At 45.2% G+C, this 14104-nt stretch overlaps 1 protein-coding gene across 1 annotated transcript; it reads left to right on the top strand.

Moving 5' to 3' along the window:
• Positions 1–13354: 13354 nt before the first annotated feature.
• On the top strand, positions 13355–14104 carry LOC100828209. Its single transcript, XM_003573726.4, has one exon. It carries the CDS (start codon positions 13439–13441, stop codon positions 13955–13957), a length of 519 nt encoding a protein of 172 aa, XP_003573774.1. The 5' UTR covers positions 13355–13438; the 3' UTR covers positions 13958–14104.

Genomic DNA, 14104 nt, shown 5'->3' with positions numbered 1-14104 from the left:
GGACAGAATACCGACAGGGACAGAGGAGTTTGTGTTGGATTCGGACTCGGTTTAGGTTCGCGAATTTTCTCTTATAAATATAGAGGGCGTCTAGGCTAGGGTTTTAGCAAGGACGTGAAAAAACTCAGAGCTTTGGATTTAGATCAATTCTTGAAGAGTTCTTGGATGCATGGTTGCATCTTTTGTAATCGATCGACATCGTTGCAATAAATAGATTCGTTGACGGTTCCATCACTGTTCTTCTCGGATCTTCGTGGAATTTTTGTGCTAGATCTTTCGAATACTTTGGTGCAGCTTTCTCACAAGATCATAACACGTTGCTGCAGGTTTCTGATGAGATCAAGAGAAGATTGCGATTAATTCATCTTTCTTCTTATTCCTCGAAATCGATTATAGATTAACTCTCGTAACTTTCTGTCAGTTGTTACTCTTTTGATCATATCTTTTTATTGGTACGTCCGATTGAGCTGATTCTTGTTGAGTTGGTTATATAATTTCAATACCTTTCTTTTGCATACTCGTACATATTTTTGGGCTGAAGCCATCAACACTGCATGCTATGCTTCAAACCGCAAACATGATGTGTCATACTTCAGGGTGTTCGGAAGCAAATGCTACATTCTCAAGAAGAAGAATAGACGAGCTAAGTTTGATTCTAAATGTGACGAAGGTTTCTTCTTGGGTTATCCCTCGAATGCACATGCTTGTCGAGTCTTCAATAACACCACAAAAGTTGTTCAAATTGCTAAGGATGTGCAGTTCGATGAAGCTAACACCTCCCAGGAAGAGCAATTGCCAATGTTTGTAGATATTGAAGAAATTTCAGGTAATATCCAAAAGATGGCCATTGTTGATATTCGTCCAAAAGAAGTCAAGCAAAGTGAATCCGGAATCAATAATGAAGAAGGTGATTCACATGCTGAAGAACCTTACCAAACCGGAACTTCTACCCCAGCTGAAGAACGAACTGCTGCTTCAAACGAAGCACAACCTAGCACTGCAAAAGAATCCAGAAGAATCATCCTGTCGACCTCATCCTTGGAGATATCAGAAGAGGTACTCAAACTCGTTCACGTGTTTCAAATTTTTGTGAGCACTTCTCTTTTCTGTCTTCAGTTGAGCCGAAGACAACGGATGAAGCATTTCGGATCCAGATGGGGTGATGGCTATGCATGAAGAACTGAACATCTTCAAGAGAAATCAAGTCTGGACCCTCGTTGAAAGGCCAAAGCAAAATGTCATCGGCACTAAATGGGTCTTTAGATGTCGTCGCACGGGGCTCCGACACCGGGGATGCACGGGCACCCCCTTTTTAGGTTTGGCGGTGGGCTACGGGGATCACTCTGGCGATCACCGGCGGGGCCAATGCGAAGCCTGTGAAGGCACTAAGAACGCATGCACACTCTTTTTACCCAGGTTTGGGCCACCTTGCGGTGTAAAACTCTACGTCCTGCTTGTCTGAGCTTGTATTGCTGTGAAACAGAGGGTTTACAAGTTCCCGGAGAAGGGTCCGCGGGTGCTCTCTTTTCCGCTAAGTGCTCCTTGCTACTTTTGGTTAAGGCTAGTGCCGAACTGTGAGATGGTAGAACCCTTTGACTGTTGGCAGGGGTCCTCCTTTTATAGCCAAGGGGATACCACAGGTGCCACGGTGCATGGTTTACAGGTGGCGAGCAAGGAGCTCAGGCAGCTCCTCCTCGGTGTACTGACGTGCGTGCATGAGCGCCAACCCCGCGGCTAGGGATCTAAGGCCTAAAAAATAGGACTGGACAGCCACTGTTCGTCCGACTAGACGGATAATGCTCCTTCTGTCGGCTCATTAAATGCGTCGTGCGCTTCACTCCTTGCTCTGGCGAGACTGCACACTGGGCGCCTACCGTGCGCCCACGTGACGGCGCTGCTTTGCTCGCTGGGCCCCGCCTTCACGGCGGGAACCTGCGCCCGGGAACACCTCCTCCCAGCAAGTGCCGTCCCGGGAGGTGCCTAGGCGGAATTATTCTCCGAAGCTCCGCTAGCCCTTTCGGGCTGGTAGCTTGCCGGGCAGCCTGCACGTTGCCGCCCGGGGTGAGATCCTCCCAGGAACTCGGCAATGCGACCCACGAGTCGCGCAGCGGTGGTACCCCGGGTGCCATTGGTGCGATCTCAGAAATAAGCAAGATGAAGACGGAATCATCGTGAAGAACAAAGCACGTCTTGTCGCACAGGGCTTCACTCAGGTTGAAGGTTTGGATTTTGGTGAAACATATGCCCCTGTTGCTCGACTTGAATCTATTAGAATTCTTCTTGCATATGCTAATCATCATGACATAACCTTATATCAAATGGATGTGAAAATTGCATTTTTAAATGGAACAATTGAAGAACTCGTTTATGTTGAACAACCCCTTGGTTTTGAAGATCCAGAACATCCTAATCATGTCTATAAACTTTATAAGGCACTCTACGTCTTGAAGCAAGCGCCTCGAGCATGGTATGAATGCCTCAGAAAGTTTCTAGTCCAAAAGGGTTTCAAAATTGGTAAAATTGATCCAACACATTTTACAAAGAAAATGAATGATGATCTCTTTGTGTGTCAAATATATGTGGACGATCTGGTGTTTAGTTCCACTAACCCTAGTTTCAGCGAAGAATTTGGAAAAATGATGACCGAGAAGTTTGAGATGTTCATGATGGGAGAATTGAAGTTCTTCCTCTGTCTTCAAATCAAGCAAATGAAGAATGGAATCTTCATCTCTCAAACGAAGTACATCCGGGATATGCTGAAGAAATTTGGGATGAAATCTGCCAAGGAAATTGAAACTCCAATGCCGACGAATGGCCACCTCGACCTCAACACTACTGTTAAACCGGTAGATCAAAAGGTTTTTCGTTCCATGATTGGCTCCCTACTTTACCTTTGTGCATCTAGGCCAGATATCATGTTGAGTGTTTGGATGTGTGCAAGGTTTCAAGCAGATCCCTGAGATTGTCACCTCATGGCAGTGAAAAGATTCCTCAGATATTTAGTTCACACCCCATGATTCGGTCTCTGGTATCCCAAAGGTGCTTTTTTCGATCTTGTTGGCTATTCTGACTCAGATTATGCTGGTTGCAAGGTTGATCGAAAATTTACTTCCGGCACTTGCCAATTCCTCGGAAGATCCTTAGTGAGTTGGTCTTCAAAGAAGCAGAACTCTGTTGCTTTGTCGACGACTGAAGCAGAATATGTTTCAGCAGGCAGTTGTTGTGCCCAACTTCTTTGGATGAGACAAACCCTCAAAGACTTCGGTATCTCAGTGGATGTCGTTCCTCTCCTATCTGATAATGAGAGCGCCATAAAGATTGCCAATAATCCCGTCCAACATTCTCGCACGAAGCACATTGATATTTGACACCATTTCCTCAGAGATCATGTGTCCAAAGGAGAAATTTGCCTAAACCATGTGAGGACAGACAAACAACTCACAGATATCTTCACCAAACCTCTTGACAAAATCAGATTCTATGAGCTGAGGAGTGAATTAAACATCTTGGATTACCAGAATATCTCTTGAAGACTTGCATATTTGTGAATACTCTTGCATTCATGTTTACTTCACCTGCATTAGTGTTGTTTGTTCTTCTTTTCGTTTGTCTTTAGTAGGTTTAGAAGCCTGTTGCTTGTTTTTTTCTTCAAATTCATCTGTGTAGTTGTTCTTCACTGCATTTGCCTCTTACTGTCGGATGAAAATGAAACTAAGGACACCATAGAACCTATCTATCTTATCTATTTCTTTTCTGTACACAAAAGGCTGTTTATCGTAATTCATGTATCATCGTAATCCTTGTCGGTGATGCAAGAATTCTCTTTCTTCAAAAATGAGTTTTGTTTTTAGTAAAACCATAAGTGTTCAAAGTTCTGAAGAATGCTACTTCAACGGAATCTCCGTTTTAGCCGTAGTCTTCACGAATCTTTCCGAATGGTAAAAATCTTATCCCGATGGAAAATCCTACCCGTACGGGGAAACCCTAGCGAAACTTTTGGGATAAAAGATACCGGTGAGATTCTCTCACTTTTTCACCTCCCTATAAAAGGCCACCATACCCCTCCGGGAAAATTTAACTTCCACCGCAAATTCCCTCCTCCTCATTCGCCCGGAAGCTCACGCGACTCCTCTCTCACCGCGACTCTGCTCTCGCCCGGACGAAGACTTCAAGGTTCAATCTTCATCAGCGACGTCACTGATTTGCATCGATTCAAGTCGGGAACTACAGGCAAGCATCGTTTTCCCCCTCTTAGATCGATTCCAAGTAGCAAATGCATCTTACTATCCTCCGTTTGCTGCAGTAGATTGACTGCTCTCGCCAAGTTAGGGCTTTGCGGTTAGGGTTTTGGTGATTCCTCTATTCTTCACCGAGCTCATCTTAGGTACACTACAAATCTTCATTTAATTCGTAAGATTAGATGAATCATCAACTGTTCTGTAGATTGCTTTGTTTGCGTAGAATAATTTACTCTAAGTTTCCGAAGTTCTAGCTCAATTAGATCTAGGTTGAAGCTCTCTAGTAGAATTTTAGTTTAAATCTGTGTAGCTGTCTTCATTGAAGAACTGAGTAGTTATTCTTCATAAACATGGTCAATTTGCTTCAGCTAAAGAACCTCCTGCCAAAATGTTTTGTTTCTAAGAATTTGTGTACTTCTCGCCTGTTCTTCGTACCCTCTACTTCACAGGTGTCATCATGTCAGATTCGATCAGGTCTAGCAATGACTCAGAGAAGGAGACCCAGTACAACTTTGATTCAACTCCTGAACCCTCACCTCCTGCGTCTCCGCTAGTGAATATCAAAGACTCAGATGAGGAAATTGAGAAACCCGTTCCTCTGAAGGTGACACCCTCACCAGGCGTCAGACTGAAGTATGCTATCAATTCCCCGCGCCCTGGTGAAGTTCTGCCCAGTCGTGGGAAGAAAGTTGTGAAGAAACCTAAGGTCGAGAAGAAAGAAAAGGCAAAGAGATATAAGGATGTGCCTCCTCCCACTGCTGAAGAAATCTTCGTCATCTATTCCTCAGAGGACGATGTTGAAGGGGAGACCAGGATGAAGAGAAAGCATCGTCTCCAGCACATCATCCGGAAGCATTATCATGTGCTCGTAACCAAGATCAGAAGAAGAACCAAAGAAGCTGAGAACGCCAACATGTACTTTCCTGCACCTAAGCTGGGGCACTTCAAGATTGTCCGCAAGGATGGAGGGCCTCACTGTGAGGAATTCAACAAGAAGGCTCTGAAGATCATCAGAGACATCAATTATGTTGACATATCCAAGAAGCCCAAGTCCAAGAAGGCTTCAGATGCTAAAGAAAGTGATGTGTTCTTGTCTGAACCTGTTGTCGAGCTGCATGGTCCTGCCAGAGCTTCTAGGCTCAGAGGTTCTTCATTGCCTCCTCAGGCTCCCCGCAAGAAGCCCAGTGAAGAAACCAAGGGCAAGGCCAAGATGCCGGAGAAGAGGAAGAGTTCTGAAGACTCTAAGAAGTAGTTCTAGAAGGATCTGAAGAAAGCCAAGAAAGCCTCTACTGTCGGACCCGGTTCTTCATCTAAGGATGCTGCGGATGCTGCCTCTATGGCTTCTGAGAGATTCCTTATCCTCCTCAAGTTGTCCATATCGACCCCGTTCTTCTTGCTGCATATCAGGAAGGATCACTCCCTGATCACCTCATGAGTCATCTTGAAGGTCTCATTGTTGTCAAGGCTCAGGCTGAAGAATGGGAGCTCAACAGAAATCTTCGTGCTGCATGAAGAATAGAAGAAGAATGTGATGAGAAGGAAAGAGCTGAGAAAGAACGTGTTGAGAAAGAGAAGGCAGAAGCTGCCTTGAAGAAAGAAGAAAAGAAAGCTGTTGAGATGCAGAAGAGGAAGGCTGAGAAGGAAGTCGAAGAGAAGAAAAGGGCTGACCTCATCGCCCTCAAGAAGGAAACAAAAATTGCTTTGAAGACCCAGACTGAGCTTGAGAAGAAGAAGAAGAAGAAGAAGAAGGCCGTGCTTACTTCTCAGCCTTCCTTCGACTTCCTTCGATGAGGTCAGCTCCGGCGGGGGGTTCGCAACGGACGACGAGGAGCGGGAAGCTCCTTGCCCCGCGGGCCCCGCCGGCCACCGGATCCGGATCCGGCGGCCCCGCCTTGCCGCCGCCCTGCCCACATCGCCGGGGGCGCGGCCGGGCCTCCTCGACGCCGCCGCCACCACTGGCCGCCCCGACCCCGACCCCGGCCGCCCCAACCGCCGTGGCTGCCCCGACCCCGTCCACGACCCCGGCCGTCGCTGCCTCGACCCCCGCTGCCGCCGCCCCGACTCCGGCAACGGTATGGCCCCTATCTCTCTCCCTTGCTGTTAATTAAATTAGGTTGAATTAGACCTAAATTAGGTTGAATTAGGGTCAAATTAGGTTAAATTAGGGTTAAATTAGGTTGAATTAGGGTCAAATTAGATCGCTGCCTAGTGATAGGGTTTATAATTTTTGAATTTCGAAGTTAATTAGCCTTTTTAATGTTTAGTTCTAGCTATCTAGGGTTTAAATCTTGCTGTTTATGTTTAGTTCTAGTTACTTAGGCTTTTTAATGTTTAGTTCTAACTATTTAGGATTTAAATCTTGTTGTTTATGTTTAGTTCTAGTTACTTAGGCTTTTTAATGTTTAGTTCTAGCTATTTAGGGTTTAAATCTTGCTGTCTATGTTTACTTCTAGTTACTTGGGCTTTTTAATGTTTAGTTCTAGCTATTTACGATTTAAATCTTGCTGTTTATGTTCGTTATTGCTGCTCTTGGTGCAAAGATTGATACATGCATGTGATCCTGACCACCGTATCGGTTGATATGAGCAATGTGGGCCCGGCCATGGTGGCGGGTCGTTGAGAAGGGTCCGGCCATTGTGCCGAGGGGGTATATGTGGGTGGGAAAAAAAATTATGCAGGTATAAAGTTGGTGATTGAATACCTCACTCAATTCATGTTGAAGCACCAAGACCGCCGTTTTATATTGATATTGTACCATCTACAGTAAGTTGTTTTCAATTCGCGTGAATACATACATCTTTTTCCGTCGGAAGACTTGCTTGTTATATTATTTGGCTAATACAATGTGCGTCCTTTCGTGAAACAACGGTCATTGGGTGACAAACGCCATCTGCCTCGATCTTGGAGAGGTCACATATTTTGATCCACTACGACGCAAGGAGAATGAACCACAACGCGACTAGGATCGGATCAAAAATGTCATCGACTCAGCCTATCGAAACACAGTGAAATGGTACGCGATGCCTGGCTTCAGCCACAATCCTGATGCTCCCCTCAGGCACACTTTTAGGTTCCCCTGCGAGCAACAACCTGAAAGATCCGTCTACTATGGTTACTACTGCACGCACACTATTCAGCAGATGATCAACGACTTCAAGCCGAAGGGGAAGAAGACCTTCGAAGAAGTGAGGAATTGGTTTCTGGCCAAAACCAAATTAGGGCACAACTCATAAATTCTCGTGTACGAGATCCAGAAGGACATCGGTGAAATCCTCAACAAGGAGGTCCTCAAAACGAGCGGGCATTACTACGGCGGCGGGATTGTCGCCAAAAGTGCTTAATTTGTGCGGAACACTTTTATTTGTGGCTCATTCTTTCGAACACTTTGTACACATGCATGTGACTTGAATGTTTAACTCGTGTGGAACTTTGTAATATATTGCTGCTATTATGTTTCTTTGGTGTTGTATACTGTGCTGTTGTATTCCTGCTATTTTCTGTGCTGTGCTGTATTCCTGCTATTTCTGTGCTACAGGAATATTTATTTTTATACATAATTCCATTTATTTTTTTGGAAAAAAATAGTACCAGTGGCTATTATAAACCACCGCTGCTGAACATATACCAGTGGCGGTTAGACACCACCGGCACTGGAAATGGTTCCAATGGCGGTGGCCATAGACTGCCACTGGAAATATCCTGTTGTACTCCACGCACTTTTGGGGTTGTGCCAGAGGGATTTACAGTGGCGGTCTGTAGGTTTTCGGTGGCAGTAGTTTACCCGCCATTGGTGATCTCGGAGCAGCAGCAGCGGGTATCTTACCCGCCACCGATGCTAAAACCTCCAGTGACGCAGAGTTGGTGGCGGGCGTGATCACCGCCACCAACCCCATTTTTTGACCGCCACTGGAGGGGTTTTCTGCAGTAGTGTTCCGTTCGGGAAATTTCATGCGGAATTTTCCTTCTTCGGACTTCAAGAAGCTATGCTTTCCCACGATTATTATGGAGCCTTTGCTCGGTTACTATCATGCAGGCCCGTGCGCGATGTCTCGCATACAGGTAGCATGGTTCGCCGAAGTAAGTAAGCTCATGCATAACTGTAACATCCCAGATTTTCAAAACTTTGCATCATGCATTGCATCCATGAGCATGATGTCACTTGTTCATTTTTAATCCAATTGAAACCTTGGAAATTAAAATCTAAATCCCAATAACAAAGTTTTCCTTTATTTAAATCTTGCCATTTATCTTTCCTTTGACAATTGGATTTTAACCCAATAGGGTGTTGCCAATAAAAGGGGTTTATTGCAGTAGTTATGCTACCACATATTTTGGTGTTTAATATGGAGTTGAAAAACTATTTTAATTTACTAGTTATAAAGCCCAAGAGCAAGTTTATAGGCAAATATATTTTTATGTATTTTATTTTGAAGGGAATTGAGTCCCAGGACTAAGATCATATGAAAATATGATTTTAATAATTTTATGAATTTTATTTAGTTTGATTTGGAGTTCTAAATCAAAAGAGATATGCAAAAACAGGAAAGAAAAAAAAAAGAAAAGAAGGAAAAAGAAAGAGAAGCCGGCCGACCGAGCCAGCGGCCTAGCCGACCCACTTACCCGCCGAGTGCCCGAGCCAGCCCGCCACCCGCAGCCCCCCCGCGCGCCTGAGCCTGTAGCCGCTGACTACCCAGACCCACCTATTAGGATGCCTTCATCCTCACAACAGCCACGCCGATTCTTCCGCGTGAAACCGAGTCCACGCCGAGCTCACCCACCTCTCCAAGTCCCGCTCACCCACGACCCCATCTCCGCAACTGAACGCGTCCCTATAAATCCCTTGAGCCCCGCAGTCTTTCCCCTCTCTCGCTCAATCGTTTCCGTGCCGCCAGGCTGCCAAAATCGCTCGCCGGAGAAGTTTCTGTCGCCGCCCGTTCTTTTCTCTCCTTTTAATCTTGCACAAATTTTGATGCGATCTGTTTTCTGTTTGGAGCACCGCAGCCGAAGTTCGCCGCCGACCCGAAGGTTTCTGCCACCGCCGTTCATCTCGTCGCCGCCGGCAAGCCCGTGAGTAATCGACCAGATTCCCAGGCCCATCTCCATTCTCTCGTCCATTCGCTCCTTTTGAAGCGCTCCTTCTTTTGTTTTGTGCACCGAAGCTCGCTGTCGTCGTCAACCCGAAGTCCACCGCCACCGCCGCTTCGTCTTGAGGAACTAGCCGTCGTTGTCGTCCACCGCGATGGTACCCGACAGCACGAGGAGATTCACCAAGCCGAGCCCGAGGACCACCGGAATCACCCGCACCGCCACCTATTGACCCGCCGCCGCCGTCGGGAGCCTCGCCAGAAACCTAGAAGCCACCGGAGGTAAGCATGATCGTCCTGGACCGCCCAATCTTGATCGACGGCTTAGATTAGATCACTTAACCGAACCGGTACCCGTGAATCGCAGAATGCCATGTGGCACCTATTTTAATTAAATCTTTTCCCCGGCCGAAATAAAATGATTCTTTTGCAGTTTAACCCTTGTAACTTCAAATGATCATAACTTTTAAACCGTTTGGCCAAATTTGATGCACCATACCTTTCTAGAATCCTCATGGAATGTAGAATCTGTTGGCACTGTTTGCACTCGATTTTGAATAACCTAAGAAGAACCAAATTACAGAATGCTTAACTATGGTTTTAAGTCCATATATTCCAAAACAATTTTAACCTTGTTATCTATTTGGATAATGCCTAATGTGTACCCTCTGTCCAGTAGGACCAGAAGGCGAAATATTTTGGTATAGTAATCATGCATTGCCAATTTATTTGCTATAGGCTATTCAAATCAAGTTTAAACTTTCATTAAAACTTGATATTGTTTTCTTGTGCATTAAATGCTACCATAACCTTTTACAACCTGTTTTGACCACTTGTAAAGTCTATTAAAACAGAAACTATAGTTGTTAATTAAACCAAGCGAGGTGTGCACCATCATGTGCATTGCATCATGGCATATTTCTTTGTATTGAATTGTATGTTCTGGTGTGTATATACTTGTTTTATTTATACTATTTGGAGTGCGAACCTTGTTGTTGCGAAGAGTGCGAGAACCACAACTTTGAACAAGGAAAGTTTCACTTTGATCATTATTCCCAACTATTTTTATTACGCATTAGAGTTTTTACTAGAATGCACTGATAGGATTATTTACTATATCTATGCTAGCTATGAATTCCTAGTAGTATAGATTATCCTTGCCATTACCCTTCCACCAATTGCCATCGTGTGTAGTTGAATGCTATGCTATGTTAGTATCGGGGGTGGAATTACTACATCTTGATGATATGTTGTAGTTATGGAGAAAATCAATGTTTTCTTAGTGTATGGCAAAACATGTAATTCAATGAACCCTCTTGGGTGGGCTGCTTTGAGATTTTGGATGTTATGTGACGTCAGGTCCATTTCTATGAGTCGTCTCTCCATGTCGTTGGGAGCGACTGCGTTACAAATGTGGAATGCCACGCGGGGTATCCAGAGACTAGACTAGTTTCTTATTTAGTAGCTTCCAGTACAACCACATGCTAATATGGGCTCTGGCTTGATTGAGTATGTCGTATGAACCTGGGCCCGAGGCGATCGTGATGATGTAGCCGTGTAGGTGGGAGCGGGTCCCTCTGGTGGGTCTCCGGGATTACTTCTGAAAATTCTCGTAATCGATGCCATTGCTACTCTACCCTGAGTACAACAATGGATTAACACGTCAATTTCTTGTGGGTAAAGTGTACAACCTTTCGAGAGTGTCAAACTAAGTGCTTAGCCGTGTCTCGGGTCATGGACAAATTTGAGCAACTAGATTTGTGGGAGCTATAAGGAAGGTCTCATTCATTCCAATTTTGTAAATAAAATTTGATGGATTAACTTGGGATTAGGAGCACCCTTGATGTCTATCCGGTGTACAATAGGGATAAAACTATTTCTTTAAAATGATAGGAGAAAACAATTATGCATTTATGCAAATAGCCTGAACCCCACTTAGCCAAAGTTGGGCATGTACTTGGTAGGTTTGTTAAATCACTTAGTGATCTTGCCAATACAATCCATGTATTGACCCTAGTGGCTGCATCGTCTAATGATGCAGGTTCTTCTGACGAAGAGTGAGAGTACGTCTGTCTTGGGTTACGAGTCTACATTCCAACACGCTACCACTGTGGTGTTGATGTGGCTCTCGTATCTTTTGTTTTCCGTTGTCGAACATTATGTTTTATTTCAAACTAAACCGTGTGGTTACGCAAGTTTGTGAGTACTTTTAAATTCAGGATCAATGCGATGTAATACTTTATGACTTTTGTTCTATGATATTACATCTTAAAACTGTGTGTGCTAGTGAGTCGATCTAGAGACTAGCACTGTAAACACAGAGATCAATCCCTTTATGGACCTGGTCGCTTCAGATGGTATCAGAACATTGTGTTGCCTTTAGAATCGTGACCCTAGTATGGAATAGTCTAAGAAAGACCTTAGGACTTTTTGTGCATTTCATGTCCTTTGTCATTTGCAAACTACACCTGTTTCTTATTTATTTATTTACACACAAATATCATACCACCATATTATGCTTGCATATTATATTTTCTTTATATTACACTTGCCAATTATTCTCTTTCATATTACACCTTCATGTCGTATTTGCATCTAAACCACTCTGCATGATATACTGTCATTATACACCTTTCTAGTTATACTCACTTCAACTATATACACCACCACTCTGTCATTGATTTTATTTTTGCATATACCCACTTGATCATACCACTGAAAATTTACATTACATCAACTGTAGATGAACAATTCCCCTCATCTCAGCAACATTCCACCCTTCACCCATATTCACTACCCCACACCTGATGATGAGGAGCTATTCAGTGCACCTTTGGCGGTCCGATCTTCTGTGCGACCCTCCACCTAGCGCCGCCTCGCTTCAGGGCCGCGTCGAGCTAGTGGGACCCCAAGGAGGGGAACCCCATTGGGACATAGAGACGGTGATCAGAGGCCATGATGGCCAACATCGCCTATTCCGGACGGTACCCCAGCTTCGCCTATTCTGGACGGTACCCCAGCTTCTTGACGGGCCTGCAGTTCGCAATGCAATGCGAGATAGCACGATTGTTTCATCAATGGATTCATTTTGTCAAGTGTGTTAATAAATCAGTAAATGTGGTTGTGTACATCATTTTCATGCGGAGACCGGGAGTTTCAACCTCCTTTTCTAAAAAATCGTTGAAGTTTGAAAGGCGTATACACCTACGTGTTTCAAATATATTGCACGCCTGCGTTAATCCTACTGACTTACACGAAACGAGCATCTAGTACAGCATGATATTTTGTTCAAAGGAAAACCGGAAGGTGCGGCCAAGCTAGGTGCCGGAAAAACCTTAAACTAATGAGGTCATGCGTGTTAATGAACATCAACGCTTAACCACTCCCCACCTATCTGCTTTTGATCCAGGTTTCATAACTACCCCTCTTGGCCCGGCGTGCGTTTAACTTTTGGAAGGATTGTAACAAGATTCACATGAAGACGCATTGTTAATTAAGGTGGATTAACTAGACGATCTTTAATCCACATGCACCATTCATAGCTAGCGTTCTTTGTTAATGAAATAACTACCCATCTTGATATGATGTCCCGCTCGCTAGACACAACCACCCATGGATTAACAAGATCCATTATATAATGATCCCATAGTTAAGTTCGTAGAGTGCATGAAAATGTGGTACGGAGTATATAAACAGGAACCTCTTGCACACATATGCGCAGGCCACGGTAATCTAGTACAGTACCAACAAGAAGTTCCATGAAACAGGAAGTTCCATGATCTGAAGTTCTATTCAAAAATCAAAAGGTTGTATATACTAGAAAAAGAAGCAAATTAAAGCCTGTGAACGGAACACATGTAAAACAAAGATGTTAATTAAACAATCATAACTGATTGTAAACAACTAATCACAACTTGTATCAGCACATGTGTTCTTGGAAAAGAAACGATTATACTCTTAAAGAACGTCATATTGCAAACAACTTAAGTAGCTTCATCAGTAGCTCCTCAAACCATAAAAGGCGGAGCACATACAGTCCGAGCAAACAACCAAGACAGCAAGAACAATCCCATCTCACTCAGCTCTGAAAGCTTAGCCATAGCTGGTGATCGAAGCATGGAGAAGTCCCTAGCCCTGGCCCTGCTGCTCCTCTCCACTCTCCTGATCACCAACCATGAGTTGCAGCCGGTTTCCGGGCAGGCCTTCTGCCGGTCGCAGATCAGCCTGGCGAACGAGGCGTGCAGCCTGCGGAACTTCCCGGGGCCGCGGCCATCCGTGCCACGCCATGGCCAGCAGCTGAATCAGCAGCTCAACGAGACCTCAGCGTCCACGGCGCCGCTCCGGTCGAGGGACGGCGACGATGGCGAGGAGGAAGGGGAGGAAGACGAAGGGCGGCAGCACCGGCGCCGGCACCGGCACAGCAGCAGCAGCAGCAGCGCAGGAGGAAGCGAGAGGGACCCGTACGACACGGCGTGCTGCCGGCGGCTGATGGCGCTCGAGAACGCGTGCGTGTGCCAGGCGGCGGCGCGGCTCCCGCCGTTCCTGAGCTCGGTGTGGCACGTCATCAGGCTCACCCCCGTCGACGGCTGCAACGTCTCCTTCGAGTGCCCCGGCTCCTACTCCCCGCTCGGATGATCGGGATCCTTCCTTCCTTCGATCTCGATCTCTGCGTACATCGAACCGTCGATTAGCTGCCGTGCGTAGATCGAGTTTGAATTTGAATTCTATTAGTACGTCAATCAATTGCAGTAAAAGATGAATAAAAAGATGTTCGTTGTTGCC

This window comes from Brachypodium distachyon, chromosome 3 (genome assembly GCF_000005505.3).
Source record: "Brachypodium distachyon strain Bd21 chromosome 3, Brachypodium_distachyon_v3.0, whole genome shotgun sequence".
NCBI lineage: Eukaryota > Viridiplantae > Streptophyta > Magnoliopsida > Poales > Poaceae > Brachypodium > Brachypodium distachyon.
The sequence above is the reverse complement of the archived record's forward strand: the minus strand, read 5'-3'. Positions and strand labels throughout refer to the sequence as shown.